The 13,913-nt window shown below is 43.6% G+C and overlaps 1 protein-coding gene across 19 annotated transcripts in view; it reads right to left on the minus strand.

The window, feature by feature from the left end:
• The window catches only part of MICAL2 (microtubule associated monooxygenase, calponin and LIM domain containing 2), a 256,472-nt gene that overhangs the window by 8,519 nt on the left and 234,040 nt on the right, over positions 1-13,913 (minus strand). For all 19 annotated transcript variants that reach the window (XM_085011985.1, XM_085011976.1, XM_085011971.1 and 16 more), the window contains one exon: positions 2,867-2,966. In XM_085011985.1, coding sequence (XP_084868111.1) covers positions 2,867-2,966 — 100 coding nt within the window. The remainder of the gene's footprint in view (positions 1-2,866; positions 2,967-13,913) is intronic.

A 13,913-nucleotide genomic window follows, 5' to 3' on the forward strand; every position in this document is an offset into this window, starting at 1 on the left:
CGCCACAGCCACAGCAACGCAGAATCCAAGCTGCGTCTGCAACCTACACCACAGCTCATGGTAATGCCAGATCCTTTCACCCACTGAATGAGGCCAGGGATCGAATCCACGTCCTCATGGATACTAGTTGGGTTCGTTACTGCTGAGCCACAAATGGAAACTCTGATATCTTTTTGTTGAATGAATTTTGTCATTGAGACCCAGCCCAAAGGCAGATGGTATGGTTGTATACAAAGGGCTTTGTCATGAAGGGGATGTGGACAAATTACATAATTGTTTTGAGTCTCAGCATGTGCATCATTCTAAAAAATAGTCAGAGAAAAAATAATTGCTGGAGATGAGCCCTGCTACTGCATTCTCGACATTTCCTTCCATGTCCTTGGAGCTCAATGAATGTAACTCTAGCCTCCTTTCTCCACCTTCACTCTTACTCTCTCTGACCATGGGGGATGTACATTTGGGAAGAACAGACTAGGTGAACTCAGCTCACATCCTCTCTCTCTCTCCTGGTATCAGCCTGCCTGAAGCAAACGTGTCTTCTCTACTGCTCTGAGCCTTGCCCTGGGTCTACAGCAAGATGTCTCAACGTTGACACTATTGACATTTGGGGCTGGATACTTCTTTGTTGGTGGAGGCAGTGGGGGCGTCCTGTGCATCGTAGAATGTTAATAGCACCCTTGGCTTCTACTCATCAGATACCAGCAGCACCTCCCAGTTATGGTAAACAAAAATGTCTTCAGACATCACTGAATATCCCCTGGGAGGAGGGTAGGAATCTCCCCCCAGTTGAGACTCACTGGTCTAGGGTAAAAGCCTTACCCCTAAGAAGCAAATGGTTCACTACCTTTGGTGAGGAGGTAGATGAGTGCATCTAATTCTGGGGTTTGGTTAGTGTAATAGGTGGCATGATGAATGCCCCAAAGTTAAGTCCACATCCTAACCCCTGGAACCTATGATTGTGACTTTATGTACTTACTTATTTATTTTTCTTCTTTTTAGGGCTGCACCGGTGGCATATGGAAGTTCCCAGACCTGGGATGGAATTAGAGCTACTGCTACAGGCCTAAGCTGTGGCCATAGCAACAGCAGATCTGAGCCACAGCTATGATCTACACCACAGCTCATGGAAATACTGGATCCTTGAAACCCCTAATGGAGGCCAGGGATCAAGCCCACATCCCCATGGATACTAGTTAGGTTCTTAACCACTGAGTCATAATGGGAACTCCTGAATGTGACCTTATTTGAAAAGAAGTCTTAGAGTTCTCTTATGGCACAGTGGGTTAGGATCCGGAGTTGTCACTGCAGCAGCTTGAGTCGCTGCTGTGTTGCCGTTTTGATCCCTGGCCCAGGACTTCCATATGCTGCAGGTGCAGTCAAAAAAGAAGAAGAAAAAGAAAAGAAATCTTTGGAGATGTAATTAAGAACCCTGAGATGAGAATATTCTGGATTATTCCATTGGGATCTAAACCCAAGGATGCATGTCCTTATAAGAGGGAGAAGAAAAGGCACAGGAACACAGTGAGGGCCACATGAAGACAGAGGCAGAGACTGGAGCTACAAGCTGAGGGGTGGCTGGGAAGCTGGAAGAGGCAAGAGGGATTCTCCCCCAGAGCCTGCCAAGGGGGCACAGCCCTACAAATGCCTTGATTTCAGACTTCTTAGTCCATTTCTTTCCTTCCTTCCTTCCTTCCTTCCTTCCTTCCTTCCTTCCTTCCTTCTTTCTTTCTTTCTTTTTTTCTTTGTCTTTTTAGGGCCGCACCCCTGAAGGAGGTTCCCAGGCTAGGGGTCCAATTGGAGCTACAGCCGCCAGCCTACTCCAGAGCCACAGCAACACAGGATCTGAGCCACATCTGAGACCTACACCACAGCTCATGGCAACGCAGGATCCTTAACCCACTGAGCAAGGCCAGGGATGGAACCCACATCCTCATAGATGCTACTCAGGTTTGTTAACCACTGAGCCACAACGGGAGCCCCCTGAGTACATTTCTATTATTGTAAGCTACCCTGTTTGTGGTGGTTTGTTACTGCAGCCCCAGGAAATGAACACCATTAGCAAACTCACCTGTGCTCTCTCATATTTTGCCAAGCTGGTCATTATTAGTAATAAATGCTTTGTTTTAATGTTCCACCTATTGATTCATTTGTCTTATTTCTCACCCGGTTCAGAGCCCAGGCAGAGAAGATGAATGGAATTTACTAGATCCCTTTAAAGACTCTCCAACTTACCTCTCAGATTTGGGGTGAAAACAAAATAAGACAGTCTAAGTGAAAGCACCCAGTACCATTTCTGGGGCTTAGTTTGTTGATATTTCATGTTACTCTCTTTCCTTCCACAACGGTGACAGGTGGAATGACCTTCCACTTTTTCAAAATGTGGTGAGACCCATCTAGACTTCCTGATCTCCCAACCAGACTGCAACCTCTCATTCAGGGGACAGCCAGACAGATCTTTGCCTGCAACTCATTAAAGCCACAAGGAATAGCCAGGCAGATCTCGGCCAGCCCTTCCCATGGTTCACACTCAGAGGCCAGAGATGCATCCCCATTGCAGGTGTGTGATTGCAGGTGGGTCCTCCTTGGGCTAGGGGACAGGGATGAATTGAAAAATGCCTTTTCCAAATAGCCTCCGTTGCCCGAAATCATTTTAGCTGTAGGACTGCACAGCAGACAGCAGACGACTGAGGATCCTCTGCACTAATGCCAGCATGATATGCAAGCATCAAATATCAATTTATCTCAATCAAAATTCTGCATGCACAAGGAGAAAAAAATCCCAGGACTTCACCTTAGCCGGGCGGGCTGCCCCACTCCCGCCCCCTTTGCTTTTAGGACTCACTGTTATCTCTGTTGCCTTACTTACATGATCAGTAGCTCTGACTCATATCGCATTAATTTATTCTTCTCCAGAACCAGCTTAAACCATTCCTGCAAAAGCTGTGCTTCATCCTGTGTGCCTGAATCTGTTTAAGAAATCAACAGCAAATGGGTTAGATTGGCATTTCTCTTCCCATGATCAAACTGCTTTGGAGTGACTTTAGGGGACCATGTTTGTAGCAAAAAGGGCTCTGCAGGTGGCAGCCCCCTGATGGCCTGTTGATGCCTCAAGGTCATGAGCATGACAAATAAAACCCACCTGTGCATTCTGTGGGGCATGTCCTCTCAGACATTTAGGGCTGAATACTTCAGCTCCAAGGGTCATATAACTTTGATAATGTCCTGCCACTAAAGATCCTTCTCTTGACTATTTGTATATCATCCATAAAGCTATGCACTTGTGCCTCACATCTGTCACCAAAGAAACCCCTCATAACCCTGCTAGTTACTATCTCCATCTCTTCTTCTGCATCAAACAACTTCTGAGTGCCCAGGTGGGGTGTGGCTCACTTCAGGGGGCAGAGGAGCTCATACCCCATTTGGTCATAGAGGAGCAGTGATTGGCATTTTGATATTTTGCACAGAGAAAAGCCAAATGATGAAAAAAAAGCTATTAGCCTTGCGTCTCATAGGGAAAAAGTTATACGCATACATTCTTATAAGTTAGATTATGACCTTTATTCCTTTATTCAACAGAAGAATAACCATGAGAACATTGACACTGCTTTTATTTTTATTTTATTTTTTGGTCTTTTTAGGGCCACACCCTCATCGTATGGAAGTTCTCAGGGGAGGGGTTGAATCGGAGCTGTAGCAGCTGGCCTACACCACAGTCACAGCCACACAAGATCTGAGACACGTCTGCAGTCTACACCACAGATCATGACAATGCCAGATCTTTAATCCACTGAATGAGGCCAGGGATCGAACCCATGTCCTCATGGATACTAGTCAGGTTCGTTACACTGAGCTGCAGCAGGAACTCCTGCCACTGCTTTTAGATACTCAATGTTTGATGCTAAATGTTGAGATAATAAAATGTTAAAATCTGCACATATTTGAGAAGCAACAACAGCTTTCTAGTATTTCACCCTGAAATGAGAACACAGACTTCAGTGCAAAGATCATGGCCATTCTCGAAGGATTTATCCCAGAGGGTCCCATAAGCAGAGAGAAAAACAGGGCTAACAGAAGATATGTGTGACCTTGGGCAAGTTGTTCTGAAGAAGCTGAGAACCTCTGCTTCTTCATGGGTTAGAGTGAACAAGAAGACACCCAGGTAATACAATAATAACAATGAGCTTCTCTTTATAATGCAGCAGTCACATGCCAGTCGGTGGGCTAAGCTCCTTATATTCAACCCCTCATTGAATCTTCACAACAAACTCACCTAGATTCCCTTATTATCACCACTTGATGGCTGAAGAAACAGATGTTTAAGAGATTAAAATAACGTGCCCAAGTTCACACAGTTAGTAAGTGGCAGAGCGAGGGCTGGAGTTCAAGTGAGCCTTATCCTAAACCTAAGCTCTTGTATACCCTTCCCCCACTTTTTCCCTCTCATAGGCATGTAAGGTAAATAATGCCCCTAGCACATTGCCTTAAGGATTGCAATTAAGTCTTCCTTAAGGCTGAGTTCCCTTTCTCCCTATCTCCTTGACCACCCTTTTATTGATAGACACTGGGATCCAGAACAATTTACATGCAATGTACCAAATTATGTATTTAGGTTATGTGCAAACTGATGCTACAACGCAGAACTTGACTTCTGGTGAATTCATTCGTCCATTCATCCATCCATTCAATAACACCTGCTTATGGAATAGGTGCCAGGTACTGCCTTAGGTATTGGGGATACAGTGGTTGACAATGCTACATATCACAAGAATTCTGGAGATGGTAAGGCATCGTGCCTGCTGAAAGAGTATTGTTAGATAACCTTTTGAATCAGATGGACCAAAAAGCTACAGTACAATAGAACCTTAGAAAATGTTCACCTCAATGAAACACCAAATAAGGACTCTGGGAATACAGAGGAGGGAAGGGTTTCCTGGGTCAGGGTGTGAAGCTGGGCTTCCCAAAGGAGGTGATGTTTGAACTGGGATATTAAAGAATGGGCAACACTTTGAGAGAAAATAATGAGGATGGAAGAGGATAGAAGAGCAAACACTATGAGCAAAGACATGGGTAGGGGCAGGAGGACAGAAGATGGTGGAGACAGAGATTAGGGAGGCTATGGGGTCATGGAGCAGTGGACAATGAGACCTCAGAGTATTTGACAATCTCATTACAGAGGTCCCTGATCGTCCTGCTAAGGCTCTCACGCTTTATGCTGTAGATACAAAGGGATACTGATGGTGGTTCAGTAGGAGAATGATATGTGGAGTTTCGTGCAGGAAGGATTAAAAAGGGGAGAGAGGAGTTCCCGTCGTGGCGCAGTGGTTAACGAATCCGACTAGGAACCATGAGGTTGCGGGTTCGGTCCCTGCCCTTGCTCAGTGGGTTAACGATCCGGCATTGCCGTGAGCTGTGGTGTAGGTTGCAGACGCGGCTCGGATCCCGCGTTGCTGTGGCTCTGGCGTAGGCCGGTGGCTACGGCTCCGATTAGACCCCTAGCCTGGGAACCTCCATATGCCGCGGGAGCGACCCAAGAAATAGCAAAAAGACCAAAAAAAAAAAAAAGGGGGGGAGAGAAATAAATAACATGTTATATTTTCTTAGGTTTCTTTTTTTTTTTTTTTTTTTTGTCTTTTTTTGTCTTTTGTCTTTTTGTTGTTGTTGCTATTTCTTGGGCCGCTCCCGCGGCATATGGAGGTTCCCAGGCTAGGGGTCTAATCGGAGCCGTAGCCACCGGCCTACGCCAGAGCCACAGCAACGCAGGATCCCAGCCGCGTCTGCAACCTACACCACAGCTCACGGCAATGCCGGATCGTTAACCCACTGAGCAAGGGCAGGGACCGAACCCGTAACCTCATGGTTCCTAGTCGGATTCGTTAACCACTGCGCCACGACGGGAACTCCTCTTAGGTTTCTTGAAAGGATTGATGGATAAAGAAACTTAAAAACATGTACCAACATCTTCTACACAATGTGGTGCTGAAGGACAGAGATGAAGAAGCGCTGGTTCCAGCTGTTCAGGAAACTGGGAGCTTGTGGTCCAGAGGGGGAAACCAACACTGCACAGCCAAACAGGATACAATGTGTGCCCTCTGCCATGCAACATAGGAGGTCATCTCATGTGGGGGAAGTGGGGGCAGCCTCCCAGAGGAGATACCAGGTGGGTTCCGTCTAAGTGGATGAGTGAGAATTTTCCAGAGACATGAGGAGGGGAAGAACGAGGCATTCGGGGGCACTAGTTGTTGATTGAAAAATGAAGTTTATAGATGGCAGATCACATATAGCATAGAAGTTAAGAGAGTAGACTTTAAACCCAGACTTGGGATCAAATGTCCGTTCTTTGACCTAGCACTATGTCAGCCTAAATGTCCATTCTTTGACCTAGCACTATGTCGGCCTAAGCTCTTAATAGCCTCCCCAAGCCTCCATCTCCTCCCCTGTTCTAAAGATGCAGTGGGGCTGTGCACACAAGCCAGCCCTGGCACCTTGTATAAGCTCAGTACATGGTCATGTTCATTATTCAAACCATGTCAAATTTGTGATGGAAGCACGCTTACAAGTCATCTCTCCCAGCCCCAGACGCATAGAGGAATTCCCTCTACCTCTCTCCCACTGCAGCCTCCACTATAACTCTCCATGGATAGTGGAATTCCCTGATGACCAAGAAACCTACTGCAGGGTGCTGAGCTCTTAGGTGTTGGAAACCTCTTTCTATTGATCTTAGATGGGTTGGCTGCTAGCCACTGAGGCCAGTTTTGCCTTCTGGAGGTAGAAGATGCATAACTTTTACATGAAATATAATTTCATGTAGAGAATGCATAACTTTTACATGAAATACAATTTCATGTAGAGAATACATAACTTTTACATGAAATATAATTTTACATGAAAGACATTCAGGTATTTGAAGACAGGTCTCATGAGCCACGGAAGTGTTCTCATTTCAGAGTTAGTGCCTCCAGGTCATTTATCATTTTGTCATAAAAGAGCTGCCCACCTCTGCCTGTCATTTAATTTTCCAGGACACATCTTTTTATTTTTTAATTTATGGCTGTATCTACAGCATATGGAAGATCCCAGGCCAGGGACTGAATCCAAGCCACAGCTGCAATTTATACTACAGCTGCGCTGGTGTTGCCAGATCCCTTAACCCACTATGCTGGGCTGGGAATTGAACCGGCACCCCTGCAGTAACCTGAGCCACGACAGTTGGATACTTAACCCGCTGCACCGTGGTGGGGCCCTTCCAGGACATATCTTAAGGAGAGTCCAGAATCAAACAAAATATCAACAGCCCAGAGTGGAGAGACCACCACCCCTCGCACCTCACCCTGGGTCCTGGGATTGCAGAAATCTCTTTAGCAGCTGTGCCTTCACCTAGCTTAGGCTAACTTGCAATCAAATCTGGTCTTTCCATACTGGTGGTGGTGAAGTCTGATGTCTTCGTGTTTTATTTGTGCAACTGATATTTTCTAACCTAATTTAAGCCTTTATCTCTGTCCTGTTAAATATCATCTAGTTTATTCCATCAAGGGAAAGTCTTTGGGGTGTTTTATCTATCTGATACATTTCTCCTAAATTCGGGAGAATTGTTAAAAGGGCATCCTGTACCTTTACGTGATATTGGAAAAAAAACAAAAAACACATTAGATGGGACTGGACCGGGAACAGAGTCCTCTAGCCCATTAGGGACCTTTCTCAGCCTTCAGGTGAGACTTTTCTATAAACTTGAAATGCATGGCACCCAGCTGGCATCGTCCAGTCCACGTCTTTATATCTTGTCCATTAGGTTCTCGTAAAAAAACTTTAATAACAAAATAATTTCCTGAAACCAAGCTTCACAAAACCTGCTGAGTCCATCCGCCCTACAAACCTCACAGCACCACCCAGGAAAGAAAATCACATTTGTTTTCTATAGTTTCTAAGTAAATCCCAGTGGTTCCTGAGGCATCTCTAAATTTCTTTCTCAATATTCACAATTTCTTCAATAATCCTTTCCAGGATTTTGACAAGGACCAGAAATCATGTTTCTTTTTCACGTGACAGGTAGAAAACATACTCATCTTTTGGTTCTAGAATTCTTTCTGAGTTTTCAAGGACTGAGTTTCTATCTGTAAGTTATTTCAACACTGGGGGTTAATTTGGTTCAATCAACTAACTACTTCTGATGAAGTAACATCACATCTAAGACACTACTCTCTGTGTGTATGTATCATCTTTCACCTAGACTGACAAACCTGAATTCACTGCTCTCCTGTTTTTCTTACCCATCCAGATTCAATTTCTTTATCTCTGTATTTGCTTAACATTTCTAGATTGAGGACCATTTTCCTTGACAAAGAAAACAGAAGAGCTGAGAGTAGAAAATCTTGCCTTTCCCCAATCCTGTAACATGATACCATCTGCCTTAGCACTGGGTCTATCCTTACCTTGTTCTCAATCCAAAAGAAACAGCACTCTTTTGCTGTCTTGAGAGTATTTTTGTTGTTGTTGTTTCTCAGATTTAGCCTCTTTGCTATGTTATTTGCTACAGCCTGAGCCAGACTTTTATCCAGTACTTTGTGTCCCTCTTTCAATCTTTCTTGTGTGTCCTTCTAAAATCTGCTCCATTAGAGAGTTCCCTGTGCAGCCTCATTGATTTCTATTGACACTGTACTCAACAAACACAGGTGGAATGGAATTAGTCGGTTTAATTTACTTTTTTTGAATGGAAATAGTTTGCAGTTTTATAGCCTACAGTGCATTTTTTAGAGTCTTCCTTTCCTCAATAGTCAAGATCACCTTGCAAGGGCCTTTGAACATGGAACCAAGGGCAGATTTCTAAGGAATCTACTTTTTCGAAGCATTGGATGCAAGCAACTCCGTGCCTAGGCCAGACTTGCCTTGCTCTCAAGCCCAGCAATGCTTCCTAGCATATAGCTTCCTTGTAAGTCCTAATGAAATCTCAAGCAGTGCCCCTCACCATAGAGGCCGGAGTGTGAAGTGGCAGAGGGAGTGGGCTTGGAGATCAATCAGACCTGGCTCTGCCACTTGCAAACGTGTGACCTTGGTCAAGTAATCTCACCTCTCTTTGCCTCAGTCTCCTCCCTTGAAAAACAGGGGTGATCAGAGTCCCTGGGTCATAAACTGGTTGTGGGGATTAAATGAGATGATGCATGCAAAATGCTTAGTACAGTATGTAGTCAACATTCAATAAACTGGACCTTTTTTGGTTTTTGTTTCTGTTTTCTTTTTAGGGCCTTACCCAAGGCATATGGAAGTTCCCAGGCTAGGGGTTGAATTAGAGCTGTAGCTGTCGGCCTATGCTACAGCCACAGCAATGTGGGATCCTGAGCCTCGTCTGCGACCCATACCACCGTTCATGGCAACGCTGGATCCTTAACCCACTAAGTGAGGCCAGGGATCAAACCTGTGTCCTCATGGATGCTGGTCAGGTTCATTAGCCGCTGAGCCACGGACCATTTTCTTATTGTTATTTCTTCCAGTGTCTAGTTCTTCAGCACCATGTGGGGTATTTACTGTATGTCTTTAAAACTCAGCTAGAGTGCACTCCTGGACTTGATCACACATGGCTGAACTTTATCAGGTAAGTTCACTTGAGGTTCATACATCTCTTAAATAATTATGCTTTTGTGTGTGTGTGTGTCCACGTAGATGGAAAGGTTTTATGGCTGGCTGGTTCATCGGCACTTGCTTGGGAAGACTAGAGGTGCTGTGGCTGCACGGACGGTGTGCTCACCCACATCTCCAGCTGATTCTGTGGGGCTGCTAAACTGAAAGCTCTTCCAGGGCAGGGATGTGACTCCTACATCTGGAAACCCAGTCGCCGCTGGAACAGTGGGGCCAGAAGGTGAGAAGCCTCTGGCTGTGAACAGAAGAGCCTGGTTACCTAAGCCTCACAGCCACCCCGGCTCGTGGCCACCAAAGACTGCTTCTTCCTTTGCTCCTGGTCCTCATATGTGTTCTCTCTTGGACAAAACACAAGATTCCACTTGCTTAGGTGAACTAATCGAAACACAACACAAAACAACATTTGATTGATGGCGTCATGTAAATTGACCTACTTTCCCCTAAGTGAGCTCTCAAAAAAAGCAAAGCAAATTTTGTCACTCCCTACTGAAATTCTTCAATAACCCCCCACAATCAAGTTCAAATCATCTAGCCCCACAACACTGACATAATGGCCCCCAATTTTTTTTTCTCAATGGATGATAACAATAAATGAACAATCCGTGCATTGAAGTCATGGCTTTTTAACCATTGCCTTTTGTCAGGGGATGCTGAAAGCTTCTCTGATTGGGTCTTGGTGTGTGGCTTTTCCAAGGTGAGTCTTGTTTCGCTCTCTGGTTTACAATTATTTAATTCCTTAGATGTGATTTCCTGCCTCCTTAGAATCTAAGCAAAATCCTAATTTGGTTTTTGTGGCAATTTTGTCAATGCCCTCAACATCCTCAGTGATGATCTGGAGCATGAAAGGGCCTTAGAGTAATTACAGCCAGAACCCTCGGTAGCAGCATGCGAGCATCTCCCTCAGTCTGGCTGGGTTCCAGCCCCTGCCTCTCGTTATCCGGCCTCTGGTCAGCTCTTAGCTCCTATGCTCATTCACGAGCCTATTTCATGTACATCTCTAGCCAGGCCTTCTGTACCCAGTGCTCTGGGTACATTCACTTCCCACAGGCTCTTTACACATGATGGTGATAATCTGGAAAGCTCAACTGGGGGTCTGGCCTGATTCAGTCTTGGCAAAGCTGAGATACTGGAGGGCAGTTTATGATTCCATTCTGGGAGCTAGAGGCTGCAGCTGAAAAGCAAAAATTCTAGTCCTTCCTTTATTAAACAGCTTTTTGTTTTGTTTTGCTTTTGCCTTTCTTGATGATTTTTTTCCTGCTTTTGAATTTTGTTGAAATGATATAGTAGAGGTAATCTTCTGCAGTTTGCTTGTTTTAAATTCTATGTTTTTAAAATGTCTCTATGTGGTACATTCATTTTCACTGCTATATGTATAATATATCAGTTGTATATCCATAGTCAACTATACCACAATTTATCCATTTTCCTGTTAATGGGTAGCTAGGTTGTTCTTAGTGGTTTTCTGTTATGATGATGCGACTGGGAACATTCTCGTATATGTCTTCTGGTCCATATGGGCAAGAGTTTCTCTGGAACATTTACTAGGGAATGAAATACTTGAGTAGCAGGTATGCAAATGTTCAGTTTTACAGCACAAAGTGAAACTGTTTTCCAAAGAGTTGTGGCTGTTTACACTCCTACTAACATTGAATAATATCAGAGTTCCCATTGTGGCTCAGCGGAAGGAATCCAACTAGCATCCATGAGGACACAGGTTTGATCCCTGACCTCGCTCAGTGGGTTAAGGATCCAGCGTTGCCATGAGCTGTGGTGTAGGTCAAGATGCCACTCAGATCTGCTGTTGCTGTTGCTGTGGCTGTGGTGTAGGCCACTGGCTACAGCTCCATTTAACCCCTAGCCTGGGAACTTCCATATGCTGAGGGTGTGACCCTAAGAAGACAAAGAAAAAAAAAAATTGAATAAACTATTGTTCCTCACCCTTGCCAGATACTTAGTATTAACAGGTTTAATAGTTTGATAATTTGTTTATTTTTAATTAAAGTACAGTTGATTTACAATGCTGTGCCAATTTCTGCTGTATAGCAAAGTGACCCGATATATCCATTCTTTTTCTATTATCTTCCATTATTGCCTATCCCAAGAAATCAGATATAGTTCACTGTGCTATAGAGCAGGACCTTATTGTTTTTCCATTCTAAATGTAATATTTTTCATCTATTGACCCCAGACTCCCAGTCCTTCCCACTCCCTCCCTCCTCCCCCTTGGCAACTGTTCTCTATGTCTTTGAGTCCATTTCTGTTTTGTAGATAGGTTCATTTGCACCATAATGAATGAATTAATTAATTGCTTTTAATGTCTGTACTCATGACATATGGAGGTTTCCAGGCTAGGGGGTCAAATTGGAGCTGCAGCTACTGACTTATACCACAGCCACAGCTAGGCGGGATCCAAGTTGCTTGTGTGACCTACACCACAGCTCATGGCAATGCCAGATCCTTAACCCACTGATCAAGGCCAGGGATGGAACCCGCATTCTCATGCATGCTAGTTGGGGTCGTAAGCCACTGAGCCACAATGGGAACTCTGTTTGTCCCATATTTTAGATTCTACACATAAGTGATAACATACGTCATTTGTCTTTCTCTTTCGGACTCACTTCACTTAGTATGATAATCTTTAGTTGCATCCATGTTGCTGCAAATGGCATTATTTTGCTCTTTTCTGTGGCTGAATAGTATTCCATTGTGTGCGTGTGTGTGTGTGTGTGTGTGTGTGTGTGTGTGTGTGTGTGTGTGTGTGTGTGTGTATATATATATATATATATATATATATATATATATATATATATACCACATCTTCTTAATCATTCATCTGTCATGAGATTTAGGTTGTTTCCATGTCTTGGCTACTGTGAATAGTGCTGCTATGAACATAGGGGTACATACATCTTTTTGAATTACAGTTTTGTCTGGATATATATCCAGGAATGGCATTGCTGGATCATATGGTAGCTCTATTTTTAGTTTTCTGAGGAACCTCCATAATGTTTTCCACAGTGGTTGTACCAATTTACATTCCTACCAACAGTTAAGGAGGGTTCCCTTTTCTCCACACCCTCTCTAGCATTTGTTATCTGTAGAGTTATTAATGATGACCCAGTCTGAAGGTCGTGAGGTGGTACTTCACTGAAGTTTTGATTTTCATTTCTCTAATAATTAGTGACATTGAGCATCTTTTCATGTGTCTAGTGGCCATCCCTATGTCTTCTTTGGAGAAATGTCTATTTAGGTCTTCTGCCCATTTTTCAATTGGGCTATATATTTTTTTGTTGTTGACTTGTTCAGATTTTTTTTTTTTTTTTTTGGAGATTAAGCCCTTGTCAGTTATACCATTTGCAACTACTTTCTCCCATTTTGTGGGTTGTCGTTTCCTTTTAAATGGTTTCCTTTGCTATGAAAAAGCTATAAGTTTGAGTAGATCCCATTTGTTTATTTTTGTTTTTATTTCTACTGCCTTGGGAGACTGACCTAATAGAACATTTATAGGGTTTAGAATGTTTTGCCTATGTTTTCTTCTAGGAGTTTCATGGTGTCATGTCTGAGATTGATAATTTATTTATTTATTTTTCTTTTTTTAGGGCCACATCTGTGGCATATGGAAGTTCCCAGACTAGGGGTACTAGTCTACCAGCCTATGCCACTGCCACAGCAATGCAGGATCTGAGCTGTGTCTGTGACCTACACCACAGCTCACAACAATAATGGATCCTTAATCCACTGAATGAGGCCAGGGACTGAACCTGCATCCTCGTGGATTATTATTTGGATTCGTTTCTACTGCACTACAGTGGGAACTTCCTGAGTTTGATAATTTAAAATACTTTCCCATTGTTGTCTGAATTTGTATTTTCCTAATTACTAATGAGTATTCATCTGTGAAATGGATATTTATGCTATTTACCTATTTTTATATTAAGTTGTTTGCCTATTTCTTATTGATTTGTGAGAGTTCTTTATATATTCTGGAATACTGATTCTTTCTTGGTTATATTTGTTGCAAATATGTTTTCCAAATTTGTGAATTATTTTTTTCTTTCCTTCTATGATATCTATAGACTGTCACCTTGAGGTCAAAAAGGTTCTTAACTTTTCAAGTTCCTTTTTTTTTCTTTTTATAGCCGCACCTGCAGCATATGGAAGTTCCTGGGCTAGGAGTTGAATTGGAGCTGCACCTGCAGGCCTACACCACAGCCACAGCAACACCCATCCAAACCCCATCTGTGACCTATGACTCAGCTTGCAGCAACGCCAGATCCTCAACCCAC

This window comes from Sus scrofa, chromosome 2 (assembly GCF_054392235.1).
Source record: "Sus scrofa isolate SSC_HxYL_T2T_F1_AM1 chromosome 2, Sscrofa_HxYL_maternal_Yorkshire_Landrace_v2.0, whole genome shotgun sequence".
Taxonomy (NCBI): Eukaryota; Metazoa; Chordata; class Mammalia; order Artiodactyla; family Suidae; genus Sus; species Sus scrofa.